The sequence below is a fragment of the Ovis canadensis genome, chromosome 1 (assembly GCF_042477335.2).
Source record: "Ovis canadensis isolate MfBH-ARS-UI-01 breed Bighorn chromosome 1, ARS-UI_OviCan_v2, whole genome shotgun sequence".
NCBI lineage: Eukaryota > Metazoa > Chordata > Mammalia > Artiodactyla > Bovidae > Ovis > Ovis canadensis.
In genome coordinates, this window is record NC_091245.1 from 69,283,495 (window position 1) to 69,298,803 (window position 15,309).

At 36.0% G+C, this 15,309-nt stretch overlaps 1 protein-coding gene across 1 annotated transcript in view; it reads right to left on the reverse strand.

Moving 5' to 3' along the window:
* The window catches only part of HFM1 (helicase for meiosis 1), a 121,747-nt gene that overhangs the window by 59,027 nt on the left and 47,411 nt on the right, over positions 1 to 15,309 (reverse strand). Inside the window, 3 exon segments of the mRNA XM_069572802.1 lie at positions 7,264 to 7,311; positions 7,405 to 7,511; positions 8,957 to 9,048. Of these exon segments, the coding sequence (XP_069428903.1) occupies positions 7,264 to 7,311; positions 7,405 to 7,511; positions 8,957 to 9,048 (247 nt within the window).

Genomic DNA, 15,309 nt, shown 5'->3' on the forward strand with positions numbered 1-15,309 from the left:
AAAGTGATGAAAGACAATAACCTACAGCCCAGATTACTGTACCCAGCAAGGATCTCATTCAAATACGAAGGAGAAATCAAAAGCTTTACAGACAAGCAAAAGCTGAGAGAATTCAGCACCACCAAACCAGCTCTCCAACAAATTCTAAAGGATATTCTCTAGACAGGAAACACGAAAAGGGTGTATAAACCCGAACCCAAAACAATAAAGTAAATGGTAACGGGATCATACTTATCAATAATTACCTTAAACGTAAATGGGTTGAACGCCCCAACCAAAAGACAAAGACTGGCCGAATGGATACAAAAACAAGACCCCTCTATATGCTGCTTACAAGAGACCCACCTCAAAACAAGGGACACATACAGACTGAAAGTGAAGGGCTGGAAAAAGATATACCACGCAAATAGAGACCAAAAGAAAGCAGGAGTGGCAATACTCATATCCGATAAAATAGACTTTAAAACAAAGGCTGTGAAAAGAGACAAAGAAGGCCACTACATAATGATCAAAGGAACAATCCAAGAAGAAGATATAACAATTATAAATATATATGTACCCAATATAGGAGCACCGCAATATGTAAGACGAATGCTAACAAGTATGAAAGGGGAAATCAACAATAACACAATAATAGTGGGAGACTTTAATACCCCACTCACACCTATGGACAGATCAACTAAACAGAAAATTAACAAAGAAACGCAAACTTTAAATGATACATTAGATCAGTTAGACCTAATTGATATCTATAGGACATTTCACCCCAAAACAATGAATTTCACCTTTTTTTCAAGTGCTCATGGAACCTTCTCCAGGATAGATCACATCCTGGGCCATAAATCTAAACTTGATAAATTCAAAAAAATCGAAATCATTCCAAGCATCTTTTCTGACCATAATGCATTAAGATTAGATCTCAATTACAGGAGAAAAACTATTAAAAATGCCAACATATGGAGGTTGAACAACACACTTCTGAATAACCAACAAATCACAGAAGAAATCAAAAAAGAAATCAAAATATGCATAGAAACTAATGAAAATGAAAACACAACAACCCAAAACCTGTGGGACACTATAAAAGCAGTGCTAAGAGGAAAGTTCATAGCAATACAGGCATACCTCAAGAAACAAGAAAAAAGTCAAATAAATAACCTAACTCTACAACTAAAGCAACTAGAAAAGGAAGAGTTGGAGAACCCCAGAGTTAGTAGAAGGAAAGAAATCTTAAAAATTAGGGCAGAAATAAATGCAAAAGAAACAAAAGAGACCATAGCAAAAATCAACAAAGCCAAAAGCTGGTTCTTTGAAAGGATAAATAAAATTGACAAACCATTAGCCAGACTCATCAAGAAGCAAAGAGAGAAAAATCAAATCAATAAAATTAGAAATGAAAATGGAGAGATCACAACAGACAACACAGAAATACAAAGGATCATAAGAGACTACTATCAGCAGTTGTATGCCAATAAAATGGACAATGTGGAAGAAATGGACAAATTCTTAGAAAAGTACAATTTTCCAAAACTGAACCAGGAAGAAATAGAAAATCTTAACAGACCCATCACAAGCACGGAAATTGAAACTGTAATCAGAAATCTTCCAGCAAACAAAAGCCCAGGTCCAGACGGCTTCACAGCTGATTTCTACCAAAAATTTCGAGAAGAGCTAACACCTATCCTCCTCAAACTCTTCCAGAAAATTGCAGAGGAAGGTAAACTTCCAAACTCATTCTATGAGGCCACCATCACCCTAATACCAAAACCTGACAAAGATGTCACAAAAAAAGAAAACTACAGGCCAATATCACTGATGAACATAGATGCAAAAATCCTCAACAAAATTCTAGCAATCAGAATCCAACAACACATTAAAAAGATCATACACCATGACCAAGTGGGCTTTATCCCAGGGATGCAAGGATTCTTCAATATCCGCAAATCAATCAATGTAATTCACCACATTAACAAATTGAAAAATAAAAACCATATGATTATCTCAATAGATGCAGAGAAGGCCTTTGACAAAATTCAACATCTATTTATGATAAAAACTCTCCAGAAAGCAGGAATACAAGGAACATACCTCAACATAATAAGAGCTATATATGACAAACCCACAGCAAACATTATCCTCAATGGGGAAAAATTGAAAGCATTTCCCCTAAAGTCAGGAACAAGACAACGGTGCCCACTTTCACCACTACTATTCAACATAGTTCTGGAAGTTTTGGCCACAGCAATCAGAGCAGAAAATGAAATAAAAGGAATCCAAATTGGAAAAGAAGAAGTAAAACTCTCACTGTTTGCAGATGACATGATCCTCTACATGGAAAACCCTGAAGACTCCACCAGAAAATTGCTAGAGCTCATCAATGAATATAGTAAAGTTGTAGGATATAAAATCAACACACAGAAATCCCTTGCATTCCTATACACTAATAATGAGAAAGTAGAAAAAGAAATTAAGGAAACAATTCCATTCACCATTGCAATGAAAAGAATAAAATACTTGGGAATATACCTAAAGAAACTAAAGACACATATATAAAAAACTATAAAACACTGATGAAAGAAATCAAAGAGGACACTAATAGATGGAGAAATATACCATGTTCATGGATTGGAAGAATCAATATAGTGAAAATGAGTATACTACCCAAAGCAATTTACAAATTCAATGCAATCCCTATCAAGCTACCAGCCACATTTTTCACAGAACTAGAACAAATAATTTCAAGATTTGTATGGAAATACAAAAAACCTCGAATAGCCTTATGACCTTATGACCCAGCAATCCCACTTCTGGGCATACACACCGAGGAAACCAGAATTGAAAGAGACACATGTACCCCAATGTTCATCGCAGCACTGTTTATAATAGCCAGGACATGGAAACAACCTAGATGTCCATCAGCAGATGAATGGATAAGAAAGCTTTGGTACATATACACAATGGAGTATTACTCAGCCGTTAAAAAGAATTCATTTGAATCAGTTCTGATGAGATGGATGAAACTGGAGCCGATTATACAGAGTGAAGTAAGCCAGAAAGAAAAACACCAGTACAGTATACTAACACATATATATGGAATTTAGAAAGATGGCAATGACGACCCTGTATGCAAGACAGCAAAAAGGACACAGATGTGTATAACGGACTTTTGGACTCAGAGGGAGAGGGAGAGGGTGGGATGATTTGGGAGAAAGGCATTCTAACATGTATACTATCATGTAAGAATCAAATCGCCAGTCTACGTCTGACGCAGGATACAGCAAGCTTGGGGCTGGTGCATGGGGATGACCCAGAGAGATGTTATCGGGAGGGAGATGGGAGGGGGGTTCATGTTTGGGAATGCATGTAAGAATTAAAGATTTTAAAATTAAAAAATAAATAAATAAATAATTTAAAAAATTTAAGTTTGGAAAAAAAAATAAAAATAAAAAAAATAAAGTTCATAAGGAGGAAAAATGCAGGAATATTCAAAATGTTTTTTAAAGAACATTAAGAAGGGATTTGCCTTGCTGCTGCTGCTACTGCTACTGCTAAGTCACCTCAGTCGTGTTCGACCCTGTGCAACCCCATAGACGGCAGTCCACCAGGCTCCCCCGTCCCTGGGATTCTCCAGGCAAAAACACTGGAGTGGGTTGCCATTTCCTTCTCCAATGCATGAAAGTGAAAAGTGAAAGTGAAGTCGCTCAGTCATATCTGACTCCTAGCGACCCCATGGACTGCAGCCCACCATCCATGGGATTTCCTAGGCAAGAGTACTGGAGCGGGGTGCCATTGCCTTCTCCAGGGACTTGCCTTACCAGAAAGCAAAACATGCAATAAAATGGTAGTAAGTAAAGCAATGTGGTATTGTCATAGCAACAAAATATACAGACTAACAGTAAGTGTCCAGAATCACACCCTTAGGAATATAGTTTATGTGAAGATGGCATTCCAAATCAATCGGCAAAGAGAGAAAGACAACATATTTATTAAACACTCCTGACTGTCTTTCAGGGATGAAATATAATTAAATTCTTAATTTATATCACATATAAAAATTAACTCCAAACCTATGAGAAGCCTTTAGATAAAAATCAAATGATTTTAAAGTATTAGAAGAGATGATAGTAAAAGTCCTATGATCTTAGGATATGTGGCAGACTGCTTTATCTATGTAACACTCATTTTCTATTTCCATCTTAATAGCAGAATCCTAATATTAATAAAGGCACAGTAACAACATGACATTTCTCTGTCTCCTTTGCACTTGGCTGTAGCCATGTACTTGGGAAAGTGTTATCTGAGACTTCCAAGAAACCTATTGAAAAGAGAAAGGGTATTCAAGTGTAATAATGGCTGAATCTCTAGCAGTCATTACGAACAATGAGGTGACCTTGAAATAGAAGTCATGTGGGACAGCAAGGCGAAAGACAGGAATATAGATTTGAAAAATTTTTAATATAATTTTTCACTCATTAGATTAACAAAACTTCAAAGATACAAAACAATTATTGGGAGGATGTATGGAAATCACTCTTTTTACACTGTGGATGACAACTGTAAATAAGAGAAGCTTTTTGAATGCAATTTGCATTAAATATTAAATCTTCTCATGTATACCCTTTCACCTGGAAATTCTTGAAAAATATGGCATAAATATAAGGAAGTTCATTTCAGCCTTATTTGTATTAGCAAAAATTTATAAGCCATCTAACTCTTCATCAATAAAGGAATGGTTAAAAATTACGTATGTTCATACTATAGAATACATTGCTGTTAAAATACACATCGGTATTAAAATAAATGAGGTTTACATGTGTAGGTACTGATATAGAATCTTCATATCACAAGAGCAATAATTACAGTAAGACATTTTTATATACAGATATAAAATGTCTATTAGCACATATTAAATATATATGTACTAAATAAATAGAAAGGAAATTGGAATGGCCCACAGAAAACTACTGATAATAGTTACTTCTGGGGGTCAAAGGAGACCTGATTTTTTGCTTTATAAATTTTAATTTTGAATCTTCAAAAATGAATCTATGCATTATTTATTATATAGGTAATTTCTATAAGAATTATATAAGAAGAAACAAATATGAAAAGAAATCACTGATTTGGAAACACATCCTATAAGTTCATTGAAAAATACCAACTAAAGAAAACAGAGCTAATGCTGAAGAAGATAGACCTTAGAATTATGAAAAATTAAAAACAGCGATAAAGGGTAGAAAATTGAAGGATAAAATTTTTAAATTAAGAGGATTAACACCTGCCTGTAAAAGAAACGATCTGAAATTCAGCAAAGTAATAAGAATATAAGAGAGACATGAAAGTGGTAAATATTGGCCTTCATTACCCACCAAAAGACTGTACATTTTATATTAAGAAAATTCCCCTCAGACAGTCACTCTGCCTAGTCATGTCAAGTAGTGACATAAAGTGGAAAATTACAAAAGAAAGCTAATTTATGATACATGTGTAAGCATGTGTGCCAAGTTGCTTCAGTTGTGTTGACTCTTTGCAACACTATGGTCTATAGCCTTCCAGGCTCCTTTGTCCATGGGACTCTCCAGCCAAGAGTACTGGAGTAGGCTGCCATGCCCTCCTTCAGGAGATCTTCTTGACCCTCAGGAATCGAACCTGATCTCTTACATCTCCTGCATTGGCAGGTGGGTTCTTTACCACGTGTGCCACCTGGGAAGCCCTATGATACATATAGAAATAATTATAAAGTCATGAATTTTACGAATCTGACAGTCCTAATCAAAAGAATGCATGATCCAATCTAGGGCAAGGTAAGTGAAAGCATTAAAATTGCAAATATAGTGTTCCCAACAAGATGCTTGTGCAAAAATATCTTGATTTAATTTGACTCAGTAGTTAATGCAACAGGGTATATTGAGAAATCCATTGTGAGACTCAAGAGACATAGATTCTAATTCTATAGCTGCCCTCAGTATAGCACCATAACCTCAAGCAAGTCACAACTTACCTAGGCATCACTTACTTCATTTGTAAAATGAGAGGATTGGGGTACATGATCTCTAAGTTCTGTATGATCTCTGCTGCTGCTGCTGCTGAGTCGCTTCAGTTGTGTCCGACTCTGTGCGACCCCATAGACGGCAGCCCACCAGGCTCCCCCGTCCCTGGGATTCTCCAGGCAAGAACACTGGAGTGGGTTGCCATTTCCTTCTCCAGTGCATAAAAGTGAAAAGTGAAAGTGAAGTCGCTCAGTCGTGTCTGACTCTTAGCAACCCCATGGACTGCAGCCCACCAGGCTCCTCTGTCCATGGGATTTTCCAGGCAAGAGGACTGGAGCGGGTTGCCATTGCCTTCTCCTGTATGATCTCTTGGGATATTTAAATTTCTAGAGAAACATGGCTAAGAAACAGAACACTAACTTCTGCCCTCCAAGCTGTACATCTGCCTGATGAGTAAGTATACAAACAGTGAGAAGTTTGTTTCTGAGATGTCAAGGTATTTGGGAGATAAAAGTTTAATAAGACTTTAGGAAGTATCCTAGAGAAGGAGTGGCCTCCTTTAGCTAAGGAGACAAAAGGAAATTCTTTGGCCAACTGGTTTTATTGAACCCCATGAAAAAAATCATTTTTATTTGAAGGCACATGATTTAAATCAAGTTGCTTAACACTAAGATATAACTACTCAGAAAACCAAGCACTTGGCATAGCAGAAAAAGTATCATTGCCTGTGTGACTGCAAACTGAGTAAAGTCATTACAAACTACAACGTAATTTTAGTTTATCCAGTTACTCTCCTCTATACAGACTTCCCAATGCTGGCAGAACAGTCACCCCATTATCACATATGCATTCCTTCACTCAGGTTATTTCTTTTAATATGTCTTTCCTAGAACATCACTAATGTTCTAAAGACATTTACTACATGTGTTTTCATACTGTCCATTATTTTTATACACATGGTTCTCATTCAAGCCAATGTGAAAGTTCTTGTAGATGAGAAGCACATCTTCTTTCTATTGTCTACCATGCCTCAACAGATCACACTCTCAATGTTTGTTGATTTAAAAATTCACAAGTTATCTTTTTAAATTAAAGAGTTTGGAGAAATTAATTTTACATCTGCATTCTGACTCCTCATTCTTATGTAAATGTTCTTTCTTTGTATTAAGGAAAACAAATTTAAAATGTTTTAAATTTATAAAAAACCTTCATAAACATGAATCATGGACAAGTAATTAGTATTTTAAGACATCTAACAATTAATTTTCTTTACCAATTTACTTTCATTTCTCTTGTTTTAATCCTTCCTTCCATTGGAAATCTGGAAATAAACAAGGAAAACTTTTATTATTATTACTTATTTTAGCTGAATGAAACCTTTTAAAAAATTATTTAAAACATTTAATTTCTGTACCTGATAGTTATCCGATTTGGATCTTTGTTCAAAGTATTCAATGCTTTCTTTTCGTTTATTCTTAATTGTACATCTAGAAATTCCTTGCAGCTGGCTATCATTGTGACCTATAAAATTTCAGCATTTATTCATTTGGTTATGTCCATTCTTTACTTCTTTTCTCTCATTTATTTTCCTTTACCTATTTATCTTTAATGCTCCTTTGGGACATCACATTTAGCACATTTTGCCTCATACATTTTGCTTCTTTAAGGATTCATTCATTCACTGACAAATATTTACAAATACCTGTTATATATGCCAGACACTCTGCTACACACTAGGACTATACCAATAAGATTGTAAAGGTTAACAAGATGAAATTTAAAATATTCAGCCTAGCATGTGCCATATGATAAAGCACTCAATAAATGAAGATTTCATTACTATCACTATTACTACTATTATATTATTGTTCAGACTTCTATAGTTTGCAAATGGTTACACTTATGGAGGATAATTTTTTAATGAAAAAGAATGCTGTTGGTATAAAAAAATTTATATTCTAGAACCTACCTAATTCTCCCAGATGATTTTGAGCAAAGCACTCTGCTTTGAGTTCTCACACCTGTAAAATGAAACTAGCACCTTTTCTAATTCTAATTCTCTTTTACACTTACAGAACTCAAAATCAGATGGGTTAATGTTAACTCTTAATTTCTTCTCAGTTAAAAATAATATTTAACACAACACTGAAATCAACTATACTTCAATTAAAAGTAAATTAGAAGAGTATTTACATGAAAATACAAGCCTTCTACTCATCAATTTTGTACAATTTTTAGTCTCAATATAAAAATCTTATTGCAATAATCAACTTAGATATTTTAAATAAAAATAGTTTAAATTTGAGAATAAATATAAAAGTCATGTTTCATGTGCATATTCCCAGTTAAGGAAGGAAGGAGCAATATAGTCACAGGTGCCAAAAATATGACTATGCTTCTATTCACTGCCGTAGCTACAAAGGTACCCCACTGGCAATATTTTAGGATAGCCTGTTTTTACTTCCCATTTTCTCCAAAATTAGTTCTTTTTTTCTGGCCTATCACCAATACTATTCTCTTTCTACTGTTATTGTTATTCTGATGCAAAGGATTTAGGGAAGAGTTGCAAGTAAGAGGCATGTGTCTTTCATTCATGGCAGACTTTCGTAAAATATCATGCCACACCATCTTGGAATCTTTCTCAACATACTATACTTGGTAGCCACTACCAAGGTAATCAGAATTATCACGTAAGTTGAAAGGTAGTTGCTATCCTTTCTTTGGGTATGTATATAAATTTTCTTAGCCCTAATACAAAGATGCTATTGGAAATATATTCTAAGGAGTAATATTCCATATTTTACAATTAAAGGCAAATAAGGAGGAAAAATATATACACTACTAGAAATGCTTTCTTTTCTGCTCATTTATTCTTAAATTGCAGGAGATATACAGATCAGTTGTTTCCCCAATATTATTTTATACTATATCATTGTATACTTATTTTCTTGTGAAAATTAATTTACCAGATCTGATAAAGTTTCTTTTCCACTGATTGTACAAAATTTCTTCACTGTCTCAAATGTAATATAATACCAAGCCATCAATCTTCCTGCCTCTGGAGAGAGATGGAAAAATAAACATTCCAAATCAGCTGATACAACTTGCATTTTCATCAGTTTAACACACATTTCTTTAGCATCTCTACTGTGCCTTTAATAGCATCAGGTACAGAAGACACCAAAAAATCTCGAAAACAGTTTCTGGAAGTTACAGTTTAGCTAGGGAGATAGCCACATGCGAAATAGCTAGACTAGAGGACAAAATCCAGTTAATAATAATGTTTACATATAACAACTTCATACTGAGGAGATTCAGCCTAAGAGAATGGTCACTGTGGGATTACCTTCTAGAGAAAATGGGCTTTGAGTAGCATTTTAAAGTAAACTATAGGCCTTAGCAGAAAGAAATATAGCCATTATGACCTCAGGAAAGAACAAGACTTGTTTATCAAAAGAGTAAAGTTAAAAAGACTATCTTTAGAATACTCTAAAGATGATATATAGCTTGATAAACATACAACTACAAAATCAGGTCAAAATGACCTGTTTGAAATACTTGAGCTGCTGTTGCTGCTAAGTTGCTTCAGTCGTGTCTGACTCTGTGTGCCCCACAGACAGCAGCCTACCAGGCTCCCCTGTCCCTGGGATTCTCCAGGCAAGAACACTGGAGTGGGTTGCCATTTCCTTCTCCAATGCATGAAAGTGAAACGTGAAAGTGAAGTCGCTCAGTCGTGTCCGACTCTTCGTGACCCCATGGACTGCAGCCTACCAGGCTCTTCCATCCATGGGGTTTTCCAGGTTTTTCAAGAGTACTGGAGTACTTGAGCTACCACTTAGTAGTTATTAGGTAATCATGTGCAGGTTACTAGTTTCTTATTGTAATAGGGGAATGATAGAAGCATGCATCTCATATGTTTGTCATGAAGAAAAATAAATGCAATAATATATACATAGTACTTAACACGGTGCCTAATATTAAATAAATGTTGCCTACTTTTATTATCTAAACATGGTGAGTGATAGAATATGGAGACTCTAAAAGATCCCTGAAATGCTATTAAAGGAGCTTAGATTTTGGTTCTGATTTGTAAAATAGCAGAGGACCACTTACAATTCTTGAGCATTATTTTAATGAAATTGGAATTTGAAACTAAATTGTTTTGGAAATAAAACATTAGGTTGGCTGAGGGTAGGAGGATGGGCAGAGTGAGGATAAGTAATTGATGAAATGGAATTCATTTAAAAGGTAACTGGCTTCAATTATAAGTTGTCAAAAACAGCACAAAGAATTTCAAGTCTTGTGAACACACAGAAAACAGCTGAGTAGAGGAAAATGGTATACTGCTTCTCAACGAAAGGTCTATTATTTACCTACATGCTGCAGGTTTTGCTGAAGAATAAAGAACGTGACATTCCATCACTTAGAGTCATCAAGAACAAGGTACAGCAGACAGAACTTAGACTCAGAAATAGCTACTTTCTCAGTTAGGAGTCTAGTGAACATGTTCAGCCAAAACATGAGTAATGCATTGGTTCATAAAAGTGAGATTCTAGGAGCTGTATGTGAGACACAATATGACTACCAAGGGAACTAGTATATATTATATTTGAAAGTGAAAGTCGCTCAGTCTTATCCAACTCTTTGTGACTCCATGGACTATACAGTCCATGGAATTCTCCAGGCCAGAATACTGGAGTGGGTAGCCATTTCCTTCTCCAGGGGATCTTCCCAACCCAGGTCTCCTGCATTGCAGGCGGGTTCTTTACCACCTGAGCCATGCTCCTCTTATCCTGTGCTGTGTTGTGCTAAGTTGCTTCAGTCGTGTCTGACTCTGGGTGACCCTACGAACTGCAACCCACCAGGCTCCTCTGTCCATGGAATTCTCCAGACAAAGAGTATTGGAGTGGGCTTCCATGCCCTCCTCCAGGGGATCTTCCTGACCTAGGGATCGAACCCATGTCTCTTATGTCTCCTGCATTGGTAGGCGGGTTCTTCACCACTAGAGTCACCTGGGAAGCCCCTTCTTATCCTAGATGTTTATAAATTACTATAGGGTATCTCCCTCCTGGAGAAAATGAAAGTTTTTGAGAAAAGGCTTATATTTGCTGGCTGATTAGTAAGAATGAAAGTTACCTAGCTAAGGTATATAAATAACCTAGAAATGAAACTATGAAGAAAATGAGTCAAGGGAGACACAATGGAAAGAATTTTAAAAGATTTGCAAGTGAAGAGAGAAAATAAAGAGACAACTGGCTATCAATATAGTTTTTGAATGATAAGTATTTTCATAGTAGCAAATATAGGGTATTTCAAAGTAAAAGTCATACAGACTGCAAGAAGTGCTTTGATGGATGGTCCCAGCTGCTGTGTTCTGAATCTATCACTATGTACACAGCAAGATCACACTTTTCATGAGACGCTCCAAACAAATGACTGAGCATGGCAGGAACATTAAGGTAGACCTTAATGGGACTCCTTGGATGGGCAACTTTGAATTGAAGATTCCCCATCAACTTTGCTGAACGGTCTTAGGACTGCACTGCAGGATAAAATTCTCCTTCCTTTTATCTTTCCTTTTCCTCCTTCCTTCCTTCTCTCTCCTTCATAGAGGTAAGATTTGCATCCCAGTTGAATGACTTTCTGTGCCTCCTGCAGTTACTGTCCATTTTCACTAGGTTGTTAATCCTTAAATTTGCACAAAATAAGACTTGGTCTTTTGAGCCCTTCTTCCATATACATTAGCAGGCAGAAGAGCTAAAAACCCAGACAAGAACACAAGCATACAGATAAAAATACCTAGATACTTGAGTTTTGTGATTACAAATTAAAAAGGCAAAAGCAAGAAGCAGAATTACTGGAACATACAGTCTAAAATTTAATACAAAAAAATACTCAAAGAGATAAAATAAAATAATAGTAAAACAATGGATCATGAAGTCATAAAAAAAGAATTAATTAGAAATTACATTTAAAGAGCATCCACCCACATTAACAGCAGGCTTAGTAATTGTGATAGCAAAACCACTTCAGCATTCTTGCCTTGAGAACTCCATGAACAGTATGAAAAGACATAAAGATATGACATTGAAAGATGAACTCCCCAGTTTGGTAGGTGCCAGGAAGCTTGGCATGCTGCAGTCCATGGAGGCATGAAGAGTTGGACACGACTGAGGAACTGAACAACAACAACAAAGTAATTATGAGCCAATCCCTCTGCTGAAGGCAACCAAATCAGAAAAATGAATTACATGAAATATTTTTTACTAATCATCAAAGAATTAACATGATATTTATCTGGGAGGGCACTTAAAGCCAAAAGAATAAGCACACACAAAATACTTATAAAAACTGACCACATATGGGTCCATAAAACAATTCTCAACAAATCTCAAAAGACTGAAATCATACAGAGAACATTATCTGATACAAAGCAACTGCATCACATATCAAGAACAGTAACAATGAAACTAGAAAAGAAAAATAATTAGAAACCATCAGATGTACAGAAGGTACAAACTAGATTTCCAAATAATCCAAAGGTCAAAGAAGAAATAGTGGAAATTAGAAAATACAACGAACTGATTGATAACAAAACTATTACAAACCAGTTAATAGAAATTTTTATCCTTAAATAAATACATGCTGCTGCTGCTAAGTCGCTTCAGTCGTGTCCGACTCTGTGCAACCCCATAGATGGCAGCCCACATGGCTCCCCTGTCCCTGGGATTCTCCAGGCAAGAACACTGGAGTGGGTTGCCATTTCCTTCTCCAATGCATGAAAGTGAAGCGTGAAAGGGAAGTCACTCAGTCATGTCTGACTCTTAGCGACCCCATGGACTGCAGCCTACCAGGCTCCTCTGTCCATGGGATTTTCCAGGTAAGAGTACATAGTATTCCTATATTTTTATGTAAACCTTTATTTCCTATAAGTATATAGTATATGCATTCCTATAAATTCATGTATAAAACTGGATACTAAAAATAACAATGCTTATGGAAAAAAAATATTGAGGCAAACAACAAATTCATACAACATTGTAACAAAAGAACTAACCTAAATAATCCTAATAAAAATGCTAGCATAGTTAAAAATACGTTAAATTCCTCATAAAGAAATATGTACACTCATGTATATATAACACTTTGTGTGTGTTTAAAGTAACTTAATGGTTTAGGGTGTAACAAGAGTTGAGGATGCTGAGATAATAAACACAAAGGACAAAATATCCGATGATTGGGAATTGCATAATATGCGTTTTCAAAGCAGAATATATGACCAACCTCAGCACAAAGGAGTACATAAGAGGGCATCATGCACAATAATTCTTCTGAGAATTCAGCTGCATTCAGCTAGAAAGTATATTTTATGTTAAGCTGCTGTTATGCTAAATTTTATGTGTCAACTTAACTGGGCCACAGGCTGCCCGGATACTTGGTCAAATATTATGCTGGGTGTGTTTGTAAGGATGTTTCTGGATAACATTAACATTGAATTGATACACTGAACACTGATAAAACATTAGTGTTCTTTGCAATAATAATGGATATTCCATTTAAAAGATTTCTCTGGGCAAATAAAAATGTAAAAATCCTAGGCTAACTAATTTTGGCTCTTTCTTACTGTTTTTCTTCTTAGCATATTTAATATGTCATTGAAACTCATGATTCTCCTAAAGAAGATAGTTTAGAGTAAAACTGCATTCTCTATTTCAGTTTGGAATCTCTTCCCCACACCCTCAGAATACAGATTGAGATAAACTGTGAGTATGACACAAAGATCTGAATAGATTTTCACTATACTATTTATTGAAATATCACTCCCAGGGCAGTAGTTCCCAAATTTACATGCAAAAAATGCACCCAGGGTTCAAGCTTAAAATCTAAATTACCAGATTTTACTCCTAGAAGTTGAGGATTTTAAGTCTGGAGTAGGGCTCATTAGTTTCATTTTTAACATAACAGCACTCTTAGATGATTTTGAGAGTAAGTAGTTAACCCAATCACACTTAGGAAACATTACCCTGCTGTGTGATAAAGAATATTTTCAGCTCCAAGACTGGATGTCCTTTGGACACATCCTGCCTAGTCATGCAATGAGTGAGGAATGAAAGAGAAACCAAAGACATCAAACATTTTATAATTTTAGGCTTAACAAACTGGTTAGGCTATTAAGAAGGAGGGGCAAGTAGAGATATTTTCCTAACTTTGGACAAAAGAGAGTAACAACTCATGTTTGCAGAATTTTTTTCCTATAAATGTTCATTATCCCATTTGATCATCATAACAACCTAATAAGGTAAATATACATATTATATATTCTTGTAATATAAATTCTTATTTTACAGATATATATTAGTACTAAGGCTCAGTGAGTTTAAGGTCCCAGCTAGCATAGTGGCAGAAATGGAACTGAAATCCAGGTATTTAAAACAAAGATTTTATGTTCATATCACTGTACAATATTCCAGGTCAAATTAACTGTTATATGCTTCCGAGTGTCGAATTTCATGTCATATATGTAAAAAAAGATTTCCAATAGAAAATTAATTGTCAGGAGCTGCGTTAGGCATTACTGACAAAATGGAGGCACAGCCCCAGGTCTCCTCTCCTCATTCTGCAGGCACAGACCCGGGATAAAGGAGTTCAGTTCAGTTGCAGTTCAGTGGCTCAGTCTTGTTCGACTCTTTGCAACCCCATGAATCGCAGCACGCCTGGCCTCCCTGTCCATCGCCAACTCCTGGAGTTCACTCAGACTCATGTCCATCGAGTCAGTGATGCCATCCAGCCATCTCATCCTCTGTCGTCCCCTTCTCCTCCTGCCCCCAATCTTCCCAGCATCAGAGTCTTTTCCAATGAGTCAACCCTTCGCATGAGGTGGCCAAAGTATTGGAGTTTCAGCTTTAGCATCATTCATTCCAAAGAAATCCCAGGGTTGATCTCCTTCAGAATGGACTGCTTGGATCTCCTTGCAGTCCAAGGGACTCTCAAGAATCTTCAACACCACAGTTCAAAAGCATCAATTCTTTAGTACTCAGCTTTCTTCACAGTCCAAATCTCATATCCATACATGACCACAGGAAAAACCATAGCCTTGACTAGATAGACATTTGTTGGCAAAGTAATGTCTCTGCTTTCGAATATGCTATCTAGGTTGGTCATAACTTTTCTTCCAAAGAGTAAGTGTCTTTTAATTTCATGGCTGCAGTCACCATCTGCAGTGATTTAGGAGCCCCCCAAAATAAATTCTGACACTGTTTCCACTGTTTCCCCATCTATTTCCCATGAAGTGATGGGACCCGATGCCATGATCTTTGTT